The sequence below is a fragment of the Bombina bombina genome, chromosome 3, assembly GCF_027579735.1.
Source record: "Bombina bombina isolate aBomBom1 chromosome 3, aBomBom1.pri, whole genome shotgun sequence".
In the NCBI taxonomy this organism is placed as follows: Eukaryota; Metazoa; Chordata; class Amphibia; order Anura; family Bombinatoridae; genus Bombina; species Bombina bombina.
Genome location: NC_069501.1, coordinates 694,932,337 through 694,948,563, shown reverse-complemented (window position 1 = coordinate 694,948,563; position 16,227 = coordinate 694,932,337). Strand labels below are relative to the sequence as shown.

Genomic DNA, 16,227 nt, shown 5'->3' with positions numbered 1-16,227 from the left:
AAACCTAAGCGCCCACAATAAGTATTTACAAAAAAAACTAACCGCTCGCACAAAGTTTTAAGGAAAAAACCCAGCTACTGAATAAAATTATTAACCCCTAAATCCGCAAACCCCAACATCGCAAACTTCCTAATACATCTATTAAGCCCTAATCCGCCAACCCCCAACATATTAAACCTAATTTACCTATTAACTCCTACACAGCCAACCCCCACAACGCAAAAAACTAATTTAATGAGTAAGCCCCCTAACCTAACAACCCCTAAATTAACCCCTTAATTACAATAAAAATAAATTACTACATTACAATACAAAACAAAAAAATTACATTACATTAATCTAATTAAAGAATATAAAAAAAAACGCTAACATTACAAAAAATAAAAAAACAATACTATACAAAATAAAAAAAATTAACCTAATCCCTATGAAAATAAAAAGCCCCCCAAATAAAAACCTCCACTAATCTAATGCTAAACTACCAATAGCCCTTAAAAGGGCTTTTTGTAGGGCATTGCCCTAAGTTTAACAGCTCTTTTACATTACAAATAAACCAAGTCCCCCCTAACAGTAAAACCCCCCACCCACCAAACCCTCCAAAATAAAAAAAACTAACACTAATAAACCTAATCTACCCTTTGCCCTGAAAAGGGCTTTTGTTTGGGCATTGCCCTTAAAAGGGCATTCAGCTCTTTTTCACTGCTCTTAAAAGGGCATTCAGCTCTTTTTCACTGCTCTTAAAAGGGCATTCAGCTCTTTTTCACTGCTCTTAAAAGGGCATTCAGCTCTTTTTCACTGCTCTTAAAAGGGCATTCAGCTCTTTTGAAATTTGCCCCCAAAAAACCTAATCTTAAAAAACAAAACCCCCAAAAAATTTTTAAACAAAAACTAACACTATAGCCCCAAATAGGTACTCACGGTTTCAGAAGTTCGGCGGAGAAGGTCTTCTTCCAGGTGAGGGGATCAATTAAATATATATGTATCTTGCAGCGCCACTGAATATAACCATACAAGCTATACCTAAAAAGGCGGAATCTCCCAACCAGATTCCAATGAATCAGTAATATAAAATAGAAGGCCAGAGGGTACAGCGCTGCAACACCCTAGGGTATGCGGCTTAAGATGGTGTCCACGACTGGATGTATGTATATATATATATATATATATATATATATATATATATATATATATATAGAGAGAGAGAGAGAGATAATTAATATACTCAGAACTAAAAATACCCAAGTATTATAAAAATGTTTATAAAATCAATCAATGCTGAATAGAATTAAAATATAACATTTAATGTGACAGTAAATAAAATAAAACAATGGATAAAATTCTGACAATTAATAAAATTCTTACAATGGATAAAAAATATAAATATACGATTTAAGCATATATTGGATGCTCCTGGATGAAGGACTATAGGAAAAACTCTCTAGTGAATATTTGAAAAGTATTAGAATGTTATCAAATATTCACTATAGAGTTTTTCCTATAGTCCTTCATCCAGGATCATCCAATATATGCTTAAATCGAATATTTATATATTTTTTACATTGTAAGAATTTTATTAATTGTCAGAATTTTATCCATTGTTTTATTTTATGTTTTATTTTAATTCTATTCAGCATTGATTGATTTTATAAACATTTTTATAATACTTGGGTATTTTTAGTTCTGAGTATATTAATTATCTATCTCTCTCTCTCTCTCTCTCTCTCTCTCTCTCTCTCTCTCTCTCTCTCTCTCTCTATATATATATATATATATATATATATACATCCAGTCGTGGACACCATCTTAAGCCGCATACCCTAGGGTGTTGCAGCGCTGTACCCTCTGGCCTTCTATTTTATATTACTTCTTCCAGGTGAGTCCATCATCTTCATTCACAGTGAAGGCGGCGCTGAGTGTAGGTCCACAGCGGTCTTCCCAGAAGTGGCGATCCTCAGCGGCAGTCATCAGCTGTGGTGGCGCTCCTCGGCGGCGGTGGTCCTCAGCGAAGGCGATCGTCTGCAGCACACTGAAGAAAGAATTCAAGGTACCCCATATTTATTGGGATAGCTTTAATTCCTATTGGCTGAAATTTTCAAAATCAGACAATAGGATGAGAGCTACTGAAATCTTATTGGCGATTTGAACAGCCAATAGGATTTCAGTAACTCTCATTCTATGGGCTGTTTTGAAAAATTTAGCCGCCAATAGAATGAGAGCTACTGAAATCTTATTGGCTGATTTGAACAGCCAATAGGATTTTAGTAGCTTTAATCCTATTGGCTGTTTTGAAAAATTCAGCCGATAGGAATGAAAGGTACCCCAAATTGGTTGCGATACCTTGCATTCAATATTCAGTATACCACGCACATCGGATGAAGAGGAGACTCCATGTCGCTGAGGACCGCCGCCGCTGAGGACCGCTGCCATCTAGGACTGCTGCTGCCGAGGACTGGCGACGCTGCCAAAGATAACCACCATTGAGGATCGTCACATCTGGGAAGACCGCTCCAGACCTCCGCTCCGCAATGCCTTCGCTGTGGATGAAGATGATGGACCCGCTGGATTTCTGTAACCGTGAGTACCTATTTGGGGCTTTAGTGTTAGGTTTTTTTTAAAAAAATATTTTTTTTTTAGGAGTAGGGTTTTTTTGGGGGCAAATCTCAAAAGAGCTGAATTCCCTTTTAAGGGCAATGCCCATACAAATGCCCTTTTCAGGGCAATGGGTAGATTAGGTTTATTAGTGTTAGTTTTTTTTATTTTGAGTTGTTTGGTGGGTGGGGGTTTTACTGTTAGGCTGGACTTTGTTTATTTTTAATGTAAGAGCTTTTAAACTTAGGTCAGTGCCCTACAAAAAGCCCTTTTAAGGGCTATTGGTAGTTTAGTGTTAGATTAGGGGGTATTTTTATTTTGGGGGGATTTATTATTTTTTAGGGGTATTAGTTTAATTTTTTTTATTTTTGATAGCTTTGTTTATTTTTTTCTGTTTTTTATTTTTTGTAGCTTGGGGGTTGTATTTTCAACACATAGACTGCCATCTGGGCAGGCTTATCAACTAGTATACTAAATAAAAGGAAATTTAATGTAGATTTCAAATCTGAAAACAGATCAACTTTTTATGTTTAGTTTTTATTGTCCAACAACTTTTATGGTACAAAAACAAACGCATCATCAGGTTTAAAAAGTAAGACCGGATCGAGTATCTAGTTGTATCAACCAATTAGAGGCCATAGCTTTACAGCCAGTTAAGATGTCGAGAAAGAATGTGTCTGTTGCTGACATATATGCTATCATAACGTTGCGAGAAAGACTTTCCTCCCCCAAATTGCTTTAAAATTGAATTATTAGCATTTTACTGTGTCCAGGATAATCCAACATCATAAAGGAACAGGATCCGTTGCTCAACATAAACACAGTATATTCCTGTCATGTTCATCGGAAGTAGACAACACAGTGCTTAAGAGACTTTGCCATTAAGATAGGATGCTGAAATCACCTGAGATGACAAGAGCATGGTCAGAAAGTACTTCTATTACCTTTTTTTCATCAACAGTCCATTGCAGACTACTTTCCTTTAGACTCAGAGGCTGTAATGCAAGGAGGAAGCCTCTGCTGTGGGCTCAAGCAACATCAACATTGATCAACAGCTGACTGGGAAAACGTTTTATTAGTGATGATCATATATATCCTGAGGAAGAATTCAAACCAAAGTGTACCAAGAGAACCTTGAAGTACCCAACATCTGTAATGATTAGGTCTTGTGTGGCTGCATATGTGCATTGCTAATGGAATGGTGCAATGAATGAATGCAAGCAAGTATATTGGTGTCCTAACCGATAAAATGCTTCCTAGTGCTGCTGACTTATTCCCACATCATGACTTTGTGTTTCAGGACAACAATGTCCCTTGCCATTGAGCAATGACTGTGAAGAGCTGGTATGGAATCAAAGGTGTTTGTTGTCTGAAATTGCCTGCCCAATCACCTGATTTGAACGCTATAGAGAACTTGTGGAGAACACTAAGTGCAGACATATCAAAGTAACAGACAAGAAATAAAAAAGAGTTGCTTGAAAGTATAACTTACAGATGACATTGGGTGATTTCTGTTGACTTTGGGAAAAACTAATCCATACAATGCCCAAAAGGTGTGCGCTAGTGCTAAAATATAAGGACTATCCAATCAATATATTAGATGTATTGTGTTTCAAGAACTGTATTTATATGTCCATTTTATTCATTACCTGTGCTTTTTTTTATAAAATTTCAAATGTACCCGTAAAAAACTGATGTGTTACATATTTTATATGAGAAACAACGAAATGGGTTTTTTTACACGCGCTTCATTTTTATTCTATAATGTTCTTTTAAGTTATAAAGTGATACATTTTAAGGTCAGATTTGAAATCTACATACAATTTCCTTTTATTTAGTATATAATTTATTATTTTCTATTATTATTATTATATTTTTTTATTTCTATTCAAAGATGTTGAAATCCATGTAGAGGCAGGTGTTGCAAGACTTTTGTATCCGATATATATAGAAATGTATAGTTAAAAATAAGATATTTTTTTTCTATGTGAAGAACATTGTGATGTAAAATATTCACAACACACTTCAGGTTTAGCACTGTAGGTCTTACAGGGTTTCAGTTAGCGTTTTTTTTTTTTTAAAAGTGCTCCATTGGGATGAGGTTAACGGGGTTGCGATAGCCGAAGTTCTGAAGTTAGTGTGCTCCCGCACAAACAATTAACTTTCAACTTGTAAGACACATGCTAACCCTCAGGATTAAAAGTTTACTTCCAACTTGTAAGACACGTGCTAACCTTCAGCATTAAAAGTTTACTTTCAACTTGTAATATACGTGCTAACCCTCAGCATTAAAAGTTTACTTTCAACTTGTAAGACACGTGCTAACCCTCAGCATTAAAAGTTTACTTTCAACTTGTAAGACACGTGCTAACCCTCAGCATTAAAAGTTTACTTTCAACTTGTAAGACACGTGCTAACCCTCAGCATTAAAAGTTTACTTCTCGCTGTGTTTGCATGCGAGCAAACAAATTATCTAGCACGCCACTTGTAATCTGGCCCAAAATATGTAATCTGGTATTACAAGTCCATGGTAAAAAAGAACTACCAGAGAATGTTTAGCGCTGCCAACATCTCTTTAGCATATCCTTTATTATTAATGGATAGTGCAGCTGGACTAAACATTGTGAGTCATGTGTTGAGCTCGAGCACAAAAAAAGTTAGCTCAACTTTGGACCTAGGGGTCAATTTATTAAAGTCTGGCGGACATGATACGCTGTAGCGTATCATGTCCGCCAGACATAGCTGAATGCGGACAGCATATGCTGTCCGTATTCAGCATTGTGAACTAGTGAAGTGCTTGTGCAATACCGCCCCCTGCAGATTCGCAGCCGCTAGCAGGGGGTGTTAATCAGCCTGATCATATAGGATCAGGTGGATTGCTGTACGCAGCCTCAGAGGTGGTATATGAGTTAAGGAGCTGCGGTCTATAGTCCGCTGATTCTTAACTCCTGTTTCCAGCGAGCCTAAAGGCTTGTGCGGAAACAGGGTGAATTGGCCCAATTCGGCCAATAATAAATTGACCCCCTAAAGTAAAGTGCTAGGGCTTAAATAAAAGTATTTCAATAAACAGGTAAAACATATTAAAATAAAGTGTTACACACAGTCTGATGAAGGGGAGTTTTTGATCCCCAAAAGTCACTGTTTGAATAAACCGCTTTTCACTTGTATAGTCCAGTGAGTGTGGATCATTTGTGCTGTGTATATCTCCTTCGTTCCTGTCACCCTGGCATGCTATATTTGAGGTGCAAGTGCAAATCCATTCTTGAATTTACAATATTCTTGAAATGTTATATTTGATTATTGTAAATAATGCTGCAGATTAGGAGTATCTGTTTTTAATCACCATAGTTACCCTATATTGGTGTATACTTCTAATCTCATGCCGATTATATAAACCAGGGGTTTTACTCACCGACCCTGTGACGTAACAGTCACGTTTCTATTGGCTAAGTTAATTAGCCACCCGGCATTGTTTTCCTGACAAGTGATGTAATTGGCTGTTGTAAACAGAAGCACTGATTGATTGGAGGAGAAATAGGGGTGGGATATCTGTGCACGGCATACCGCTATCATCATCTGTTGACCCATTGACAAAGGTGTCATTAGGACACCAAAACGTTTGAGGATTATGGATTTTTAGCCTGTTGAAATAAAAGCGATGTTTTAAACTATTCAGAAATCAAGTAAGTGCTGTGTCTATCTCTACTATGTTCAATGTGTATTCTATCACAAATAGCAACCCGGTGGTCGTTTGCTGATTAAGTGAGTGCACTTGATTCTAATTTTTATATATATATATATATATATATATATATATATATATATTGTTTTAGCCATATCAAATAAAAAAGGTATCATTGCAATACTCTTATTATGGACCAGATTACGAGTGGAGCGCAAATGTTTGCGCTCAAACGATATTGGGTTTTGTGTCTTTAGAGCTGTGGTTAACTGTTTTGCGAAACAAAAAAGTGTCACAAAACACATAAAAAATACGTTACAAAGAACACTTACACTCATCATAACACAATCTAATAAAAAATATTTTTTTTAAAAATTGCACACAAAAGTTACAAGTGCTCAAAGATATAAGGTTTCAGTTGTAAAAAAAAAAAACAAGGCAGGCAAAGGGCTCTAACTTTGAGATCTCTTCATGTTGGGTTAGCTCCCTTGAGAAAATAATAATAATATATATACAAAGTAAAATTGTTTTGAAATTCAAACGGAGAGTGCCTGCTTCTTTTTGGGATTGTTTGCAGATTATAATTGAGTGCTTTACCACTGGATTTATATATATATATATATATACAGTATATATAATTAAAATAACATTTTCTTCTGATTAAAGAACAATTTTGTTTCAAGTATTTCATAATACACCTTCACATTTGGAGCACTTGGGTTAGAGCACCTTCAGGTTAGCAAGTCACCGAAAGTCACGCCCCATTGAAGTTTATGGTGAAAGGGAGCTAGTGCAGCAGCGATATCCGACCTCCAGATGTTAGCGCGCCTGAGGCTTTTGCTCGAGCAAAAACATTTTTACTTTCATCTTGTAATATGAGCACAAGAACAGGAGTTCTATTAGTTGATTGAACTTGAATGGTGGTAGCGCTCAATAGCACTAACTTTGTAACTTCCCCCACATAACCTAGCCTTATTTTTGACACCCCTTTTGCCAATAGAACAAAAGAACTTCAGGCATTGTTGGATGAATGTGAAGTCCAGAGGGTTCATCCCTTCTTAGATTCTTGCACCTGGGCCCTGTGGTTTCTAGTTACGCCTCTGATCAGTAGGGTCTTCCCCTGATTCATTCCTCATATGCTTCTTTCTAAAGCTCCTACATCTTAATTTCCCAAACTACCTACAATGCAGTATAGTTCCTCTGACTTTTACCACAATAATCAGAAGTTAATCTCCTGTTTATTCACCTGCATTTTGCACTACAGTCTTTAAAGGAACATTAAATATTATTCCACACCTCCCTCTAGCCAGAGTTGCCCCATGTTGAAATCTAGCTTTCACTACATTGCAGTGCTTATCTGTGTTTCCAAATGTGCAGAAACTCTTTAGATGCCTTCAGTGAAACTTATGTTCTGAAATGGTATAATTAGAGGGAAGTGCATACATTTGTATTTAGTGTTTAATGTCCCTTTAAGCATGACTTCTTAATAGTAATACATCTTGATGTTTATATATCAAAGTTATAATAAACTTCTTATTATTTGTAAATCCATTTTTTTCCAGGTTTCCAAAGAACTTAAAAAGGCAAAATCGCAATACAGTCAACTTATTCAGGAAAGAAACAAGTTGTATCCCCTTGCCCAGCGAGGGGCTCTGTTTTATTCAATACTGAAGTCTTTACGGGCCCTTGCTGTTGATTATTACTTCTCCTTAGATGCTTTTCTGAAGATTTTTTACTCTGTACTTGAAACTCAGAAATATCTTAATCAGGTATGGTACACAAGGCTTTTTTTTTATATATATAGCCATAGTCTATTATATAAGGGATATAATAATTGCTATCTCTTTATTATCAGCATTAGGGAAACTGAAACCCTTGCCTGTATGGGGGGCCTTTACTATTAATCTATAACAGCCATTGGTTTAATCTATATTAATTCTCTAAAACTGAGGCGTACAGATTTTCTAAAAGAAGAGGACAATAAATTCTCTTTACATGACTGTTAGATGTTTTATGACAAAAATAATACATCTTAAATGGCAGCATTCAACAAATATTGGTCCCAAAACACCACTTGAAAAATGTATTGCTGCCTAGAAATAGAGTTTATGTAGAGTGTCTAAATAATGTGTATCTGGGTTTCATTTTTCACACCAACGTAAAAGGTGAATAACCATTCTGCCTTTCTAAGCATCAAGCAACTTTTTTTTTATTATTAGAATTATTATTAGAATTGTATTCATTAGTAAATTAGATTTGTATCATTGGTCTGTTTTTTACTCCATTATATTTTATAAACTAGATTCTTGAAATAAATGCAAATTTGTAACATACTATGAAGTACTCCAATGAAATGTGAGAAATATTTTTATAACTACTGTATATTGTTTACAAACTCCCATAAAAACAGCTAAATTACAAATAATAATGTATTACAATCCCCTTTAAAAGCAACTCACTTTAACTTATTTTAAGTTACACTATAGGATAACAACATTTATTTAAAATATTGCTTATCACTCTAAAATAAAAAAGGAAAGTTGTTACACAATCTATTAAAATATAATGCAAATTCTAATTAAAGGGATGGGAAAGAAAAAATTAAACTCACGTGATTCAGGTAGAGCATGTCATTTTAAGGCCATTTTAAATTTACTTATATTATCAAATGTACTTTGTTCTCTTGGTATCCTTTGTTTAAAAAATATATACATATCCTCAGCAGCAGCTAGCTGCTGATTGGTGGCTTTACATATATACCTCTTTTCATTGGCTCACTAGATGTGTTCAGTTAGTGTATGGTTGCTCTTTCAACAAAGAAAATTAAGTAACTTTGATAATAGAAGAACACTGGAAAGTTATTTAAAATTGTATGCTCTATCATAATCATGAAACAAATGTTGGATTTTATGTCCCTTTAAGGATAACTCAACTAAAATGGGAAGTTTGACTTTTAAGCTAAGGAGACATTTCTTAATCTTAAACAGTTTTCATTGCATAAAAATATTATTACACTTAATACTACTTAGTTCAAATAATTTCTACTTTGCTGCAGAATCACATTTATGGAAATCTACTAGGTGATAAGCCTGCCCAGAGGGCAGTCTATGTTTGAAACTACAACCCCCGCCAAGCTAAAGTTACAAAAAAACTAAAAACTAAAATTACAGAAAAAAATAAACAAAGGTATATAAAATAAAAAATGTAAACCTAAACTAATACCCCTATAATAATAAAAAAATCCCCCAAAAAATAAAAACTCCCCCTAATCTAATACTAAACTACCAATAGCATATAAAAGGGCCTTTTGTAGGGCATTGCCCGAAATTAAACAGCTCTTTTACCTCTAAAAAATACTAAATCCCTCCTAACAGTAAAAAACCCCCTCCCACCACCCCCACAAAATAAAAAAACTAACACTAAAAAAATACTAAACTTCCCATTGCCCCTAAAGGGACATTTGTATGGGCATTGCCCTTAAAATGGCATTCAGCTCTTTTACTGCCCTTAAAAGGGCAATCAGCTCTTTTTTAAGCCCAAAAAAACACCCCAAAAATTAAAATAAAAAAGCCTAAACCTAAGCCCCAAATAGGTTCTCACTGTTCCTGAAGTTCGGCGGAGAAGGTCTTCTTCCAGACGGATCCATCATCTTCTATCTTCATCCAGAGTGAAAGCAGCGAAAAGCGGAGGTGCAGAGCTGTGTTCCCGATGCCTGGCTTCTCAGCTGCGGTCCTCAACGACGGCGGCAGAGGCGTTCCTCAGCGGCATGGAGGCTCCACTTCATCCGATGTCCGTCATAGACTGAAGATTGAATGCAAGGTACCGCAATCAATTTGGGGTACCTTGCATTCCTATTGGCTGAAATTTTGTAATCAGCCAATAGGATTAGAGCTACTGAAATCATATTGGCTGTTCAAATCAGCCAATAAGATTTCATTAGCTCTCATTCTATTGACTGATTTTAAAATAAATATGGGGTATCTTGCATTCAATCTTCAGTGTGCGGTGGACGATCGCATGAAGAGGAGCCTCCACGCTGCCACCGAGGGCCGCCTCTGAGGATCACCACATCTGGGAAGACTGCTCTGCACCGCCTTCGCTGTGGATGAATATAGAAGATGATGGACCCGCCTGAAAGAAGACCTTCTCCGCCAGACTTCAGGAACCATGACTACCTATTTGGGGCTTAGTGTTATTTTTTATTTTTTTTAAGATTAGGGATTTGGACATTGGAAAAGAGCTGAATTCCCTTTTAAGGCCAGTAAAAGAGCGGAATGCCTTTTTGAGGGCAATGCCCATACAAATGCAATGGGTAGTTTAGGTTTTTTTAGTGTTAGTTTTTTATTTTTATTTTGGGAGTTTGGTGGGTGGGGGGTTTTACTGTTAGGGGGGACTTGTTTTATTTTTAATGTAAAAGAGCTGATTTCTTTATGGCAATGCCCTACAAAAAGCCCTTTTAAGGGCTATTGGTACTTTATTCTTAGATTAGGGGGTGTTTTTATTTTGGAGGGGCTTTTTTATTTATTAGGTTTAATTAGGTTTAATTTTTTATTTTGGATAATGTTATTTTTTATTTTGTGTAATGTTAGATTTTTTTGTATTTAGCTATTAGGCCAAAATCACCAGGGTATGTAAACTTTTGATCAGGGTCATTTGTGTAGGTTCTGTTGTCATTATGATTTAAAAAGAGTAAACACAGTTGATTGATAATAAATGACTTAAGCCAAACACTAACCATGAGTGAGCACAACTGTATGTGTATATATATATATATATATATATATATATATATATATATATATATATATATATATATAGTGTACTGTCCACCTGCCACTGATATATAATTGAGTTGTCCCTTAGTGTCATAAACCCCAACAACCAATATACATTTCGTGATATTAGAGCCTACAACATTAGCACATTCTAGGTAGTTGCTGCACACAGTGATATTCAGAAATATCCTGGCATTCAAATATGTATTCCATATTCCCACTTTTAGATAATTGTCACCATCTCAGTATATACTGGCATATTATCCAATCACAACGTATATTATGGGAGTAATTTTCTTTAATATGTTTGCTAAAGAAAGTTACACATTATGGGCTAGATTACAAGTGGCGTGCTAATGTTATTGCGGGAAGTTATAAGCAATATTGCAGCCATTCTAACTAATGTGCATATTAAAAGTTGAAAGTAAATGGTTTGGTAAAGTGCACAAAATCATCATAAACACATTACTATAAACTATTACACACACATATACACTTTCTTATAAAAAAAAATCATAAAAATATTAAAGGGATGGAAAGTCGAAATTAAATTAGCATAATTGAGAAAGAGCATGCCATTTTGACACTCTTTTACGTTCACTTCTTGTTTCAAATGTGCTTCGTTCTCTTGGTATCCCTTGTTGAAAAAGGATATGCACACATCCTACACTTGTGGGAGCTAGATGCTAATTAGTGCCTGCACACATTCCAATGTTCTTCACTTTGAAGAAAATGTTCTTTGTATTTTTAAATAGAAATCACTCTCTATATATATATTGTACTCAATTAAGGGTGTTAATTGCCCCCCACACACTTTTTGCACTCCATTGAAATCTATGGGAGAATATGTTAATGCGGTCGCGATATTCAAAGTTTGGCTTTTTGTGTGCGTCAGGTTAGTGCTTGTTAAAAAACGTTTTACTTTCAACTTGTAATACACAAGCTACCCAACGCACACAAAAAGCTTACTTGTAGCAAAGTTAATGTGCGAGCGGGAGGGCTAATTTGTGCTCCACTTGTAATCTAGCCCTAAAAAACTTACTCCAGCAACCAGTTTGCTTTCTGGCCAAGCCTATTTTTTTTCCAGGTATTCCTCGGTCACCACAGGTTTAGCTCTAGTGGTGATTAGAAAAACTGCAGCCCTGTAACAAGCTGCTTTAAAATCTGATTCACCCTAAAATGACTGGCCCAGTAGCAGTGGAGACCCCTTAGACACTTGTAGTTATGTCCATGTTTTGAACCATTTCCCTGCAAACAGTTAACATATAGGTAGGTGGTTGCTGTTTTTATGAAAATCACCTAATATTGACAGGTGTAAGAGACCTCATATTGGAAGAGGGATGCATAATTAAGACGTGATCCGCATTACCATGGTGATCACCTGATATTTAGAGGGGGTGTGATCTCTATTTAAATCAGAGAGAGAAATAGGGGCTATAATAGCCCCAATCCCCCACCACTAAAAATGACCTTGGGTCTAGTGGTGAAGGGGATCAGCATTTTTACCAGTGATTGGTAAATGAGATGTCCCTTGTATGTTTAGCACAAACATGGAGAAGATTTGGGTTCTTGTGGAGCCCCTCCCCCCTTAGGGTAAATGTGCCAAATTGCTGCTTCAGGTTACGTCATGTTTTCCTGTGATGCCTGCATCTTTCAGCGGCATTAGACTCCTCATTTAAAAGATAGACTTTAATATGATGGGTTCCTTTGTCTATGTAAGTGTTCTGGGTGCTGAGATATTGTCGTTTAAACTCCTATCCAGTCACAGTTTTACTAATAAGGGAATCCTGGCAGGTGCAGAAACGTTTTTGTTTTGTGTGACATCGTCCCGCATGCATATGGTGACATCACATGGAGTTCCCACTATAAGCAGTAATAAGGAAGGAGACTACATTGTGGGTGGTCCCATGATCCAAATCAGCTGGTGGCCCACCCAGGAGGACAATAGTTAATCATATTACTTTTTACTATTATACTTTCATGACATGCATGATGTTAATGCATTCAGATCTAACCATTATTGTCATAAAAATAAATTAAAGGTACATCAAACTCAATTTTTTTTTCTTTCATGATTCAGATAGTGCCTACACTTTTAAATGACTTTCTAATTTTCTTTTATTATCTAATTTGCTTTGCTCTCTTGGTATCCTTTGTTCAAAAACATACCTAGGTAGGCTCAGGAGCTGGGTGCTAGCTGCTGATTAGTGGCTGCTCATATATGCCTCTTGTGATTGGCTTACCAATGTGTTCAGATAATTCCCAGCAGTTCACTGCTGCTTCTTCTAGAAAGAAGTGTAGAAAGAGGATATACAGTCCTCCGAGGGTGCGCTGATGCTGACAAGTTTATTGTAGTATAAGAAATTTCAAAAGCGATGGCCGCACTCCCGATAAAAATCCGGATGGATCTCGAGCTGTGATAAGGAAGAAAAAGAAGAGAGGCGCCAAAACATAAAACAGTATCGTAGGTCTAAACAGGTGAGATTCCCACACATATTCGTTCCACCCCGTTGTGCCAGATAATCACAGACAAGGCGGCACAAGTGCCGTGCCTCTAAGCGCGGATCGGGACTGTTCAGAGTCGCCCGACAGACACACCTCGTCTAGTATACGTCACTCCATGTCCTCCAATAGGCAGTCGGCAGTCCAAACGCCTCTGATGGTTCCGTAAAGCTCTGAACACACCAATACCACTGTAAGATTATGAGGTCCAAAGCTTGATACTGCTGCCTCTTAGATCTTTCTTCTAGAAAGGATACCAAAAGAATGAAGCACAATTGATAACAGAAGTAAGTTGGAAAGTATGCTGTATCTGTATCATGTCCCTTTAAGAGGTATATTATAAAAACTCATTAATATTAAAATCCCAGTAGCTACTTCCAGTAAATATATTAATCACCAAACTAAATCTTGCCTTAGTTTTAAGAAATGTGTTTTCTTTTTTTGAATGTTACAAATAGACCAGTTCACTTCTTCTTGGTGAGTATCACTGCAAGCTAAGAAAGCAAAACAAAATGATACCCTCAGTGACAGTTATTAAGTGATAAACTGTATAGCAATTTAGAAATATGATAGTTGCTAAGGTTCTTATACTTCCTGAGCATCGTGTGCTCACTCAGCTGGGGAGCAATTCTGCTCTATAATTCTTTTTCCACAGACAATGCTTTTCGTTTCTCTTCACCTCACACACATAGTGTAAATAATTCTCCCTCATGAGAAAAATGTCATCCATTGACACCGAACAATTCTTAAGAGCGTAACATAGTATACAATATTTGGCAGCAGGACCGCATGGAATACCTAGTGTCAGATGAAAAATATTTAGCTTGTTCTAACTTAGAACTTAATATCTATATCCCCCTGTGCATCACCACATGTACCCTGGAATATATGATTTAATATTGATGTTCTCTTTGTTCTTAACACAGCACGTCTAATGATTACACTTTTATTCATGCTGTGACAAGAAAAGTTTTGTTTATGTGGGCCCTCAGTCTTTTCTTTTCCTGTAATATAGCACTTTTTCACCGAGATTAAAAGGGATGCGCTAAACAGGCTGCGTAAATAACGCCAAAAAATGAGCGGTATCACACTCTCAGTAGCGCTGCCATTACAAGTTACTGAGAAACCTCCTCGTGCTGTGCGTTATGGTGCAATAAGCTCCATACCGCTCAAAAGCCAAGGGCTGAGTTTACGTGCTCGTGCACGCTTTCCTCCATAGACATCAATGGGGAGAAAGTGTTAGAAAAAAACACCTGCAATCGCGGAATGGTGATCACGGTAACACAATCCCCATTGATGTCTATAGAAAAAAGAAAGTTACGTTTAAACCTAACACCCTAACATAAAACCCTAGTCTAAATACACCTAATCTGCCACCCCCTGATATCACCGACACTATAAAGCTATTAACCCTAAACCTCCGTCCCCCGTCATCGCCGTCACTAAATAAAGCTATATACCCCTAAACCGCCTCCGACATTGCCAACACTAAATAAAATGATTAACCCCTAAACCGCCGGCCCCCCACATCGGTACTAATAAACGAAACCTATTAACCCCTAAACCGCCACCCTCCCACATCGCTACTACTATAATTAACATATTAATATTTATATGGGCATTGCTCTTAAAAGGGAATTCAGCTCTTTTACTGCCATCCCTAATCTAAAAAAACAAACAAAAAAAAAGACGTACCCCAGAAAATCTACTCACAGTTCTTGAAGTCCGGACATCCATCTTCATCCAGGTGGTGACTTATTGATCTATAGCGGGGAAATCTTCTTTCTTCATCCCGGTGGCGCATAGCTGTAGAGGCGCGGAACATCTTTGTCGGCAGCGCAGACATCCAGCGTGAAGGATCCTCTTCATATGGTCATCGCCGTACACTGAAGCTTGAATGCTAGGTACCCGTTTAAATATGGAGTACCTTGCATTCTTATTGGCTGACATTTTCAAATCAGCCAATAGAATGAGAGCTACTGAAATCCTATTGGCTGTTCAGTATGAAAATATAAACCTTTCTTTAGGATGGATCTTAGATCGACGAGTATAAAATCAGGGTACTCACATTTAACAATGTGTATAATGCCTACTCCCCTGTATTCCCTACCACGCTTTTCTCAGGGTATACATCCGCCGTTTCATCAGGCAGAAAGAGTCGTGTTAACCTGTCTTTTATGTATATGAGAATGTTTTTATGATCGTTTTCTCCAACATTGGTGGGCGTCATCCTTACTTGTGGGATATTCTCTTCCCCAACAGGAAATGGCAAAGAGTCCCAGCAAAGCTGGTCACATGATCCCTCCTAGGCTCCGCCCACCCCAGTCATTCTCTTTGCCGTTGCACAGGCAACATCTCCACGGAGATGGTTAAGAGTTTTTTGTAGTTTTATTCTTCTATCAAGTGTTTGTTATTTTAAAATAGTGCTGGTATGTACTATTTACTCTGAAACAGAAAAGGATGAAGATTTCTGTTTGTAAGAGGAAGATGATTTTTAGCAGACAGTAACTAAAATCGATTGCTGTTTCCACACAGGACTGTTGAGATGAAGTAACTTCAGTTGGGGGAAACAGTTAGCAGTCTTTTCTGCTTAAGGTATGACTAGCCATATTTCTAACAAGACCATGTAATGCTGGAAGGCTGTCATTTCCCCTCATGGGGACCGGTAAGCCATTTTCT

General features: G+C 36.9%; 1 protein-coding gene across 1 annotated transcript in view; it reads left to right on the top strand.

Annotated features, from left to right (window-relative positions):
* LOC128652486 (uncharacterized) overlaps positions 1–16,227 on the top strand; it is an 868,114-nt gene that overhangs the window by 529,988 nt on the left and 321,899 nt on the right. The window contains exon 80 of the mRNA XM_053705422.1: positions 7,834–8,040. Coding sequence (XP_053561397.1) covers positions 7,834–8,040 — 207 coding nt within the window. The remainder of the gene's footprint in view (positions 1–7,833; positions 8,041–16,227) is intronic.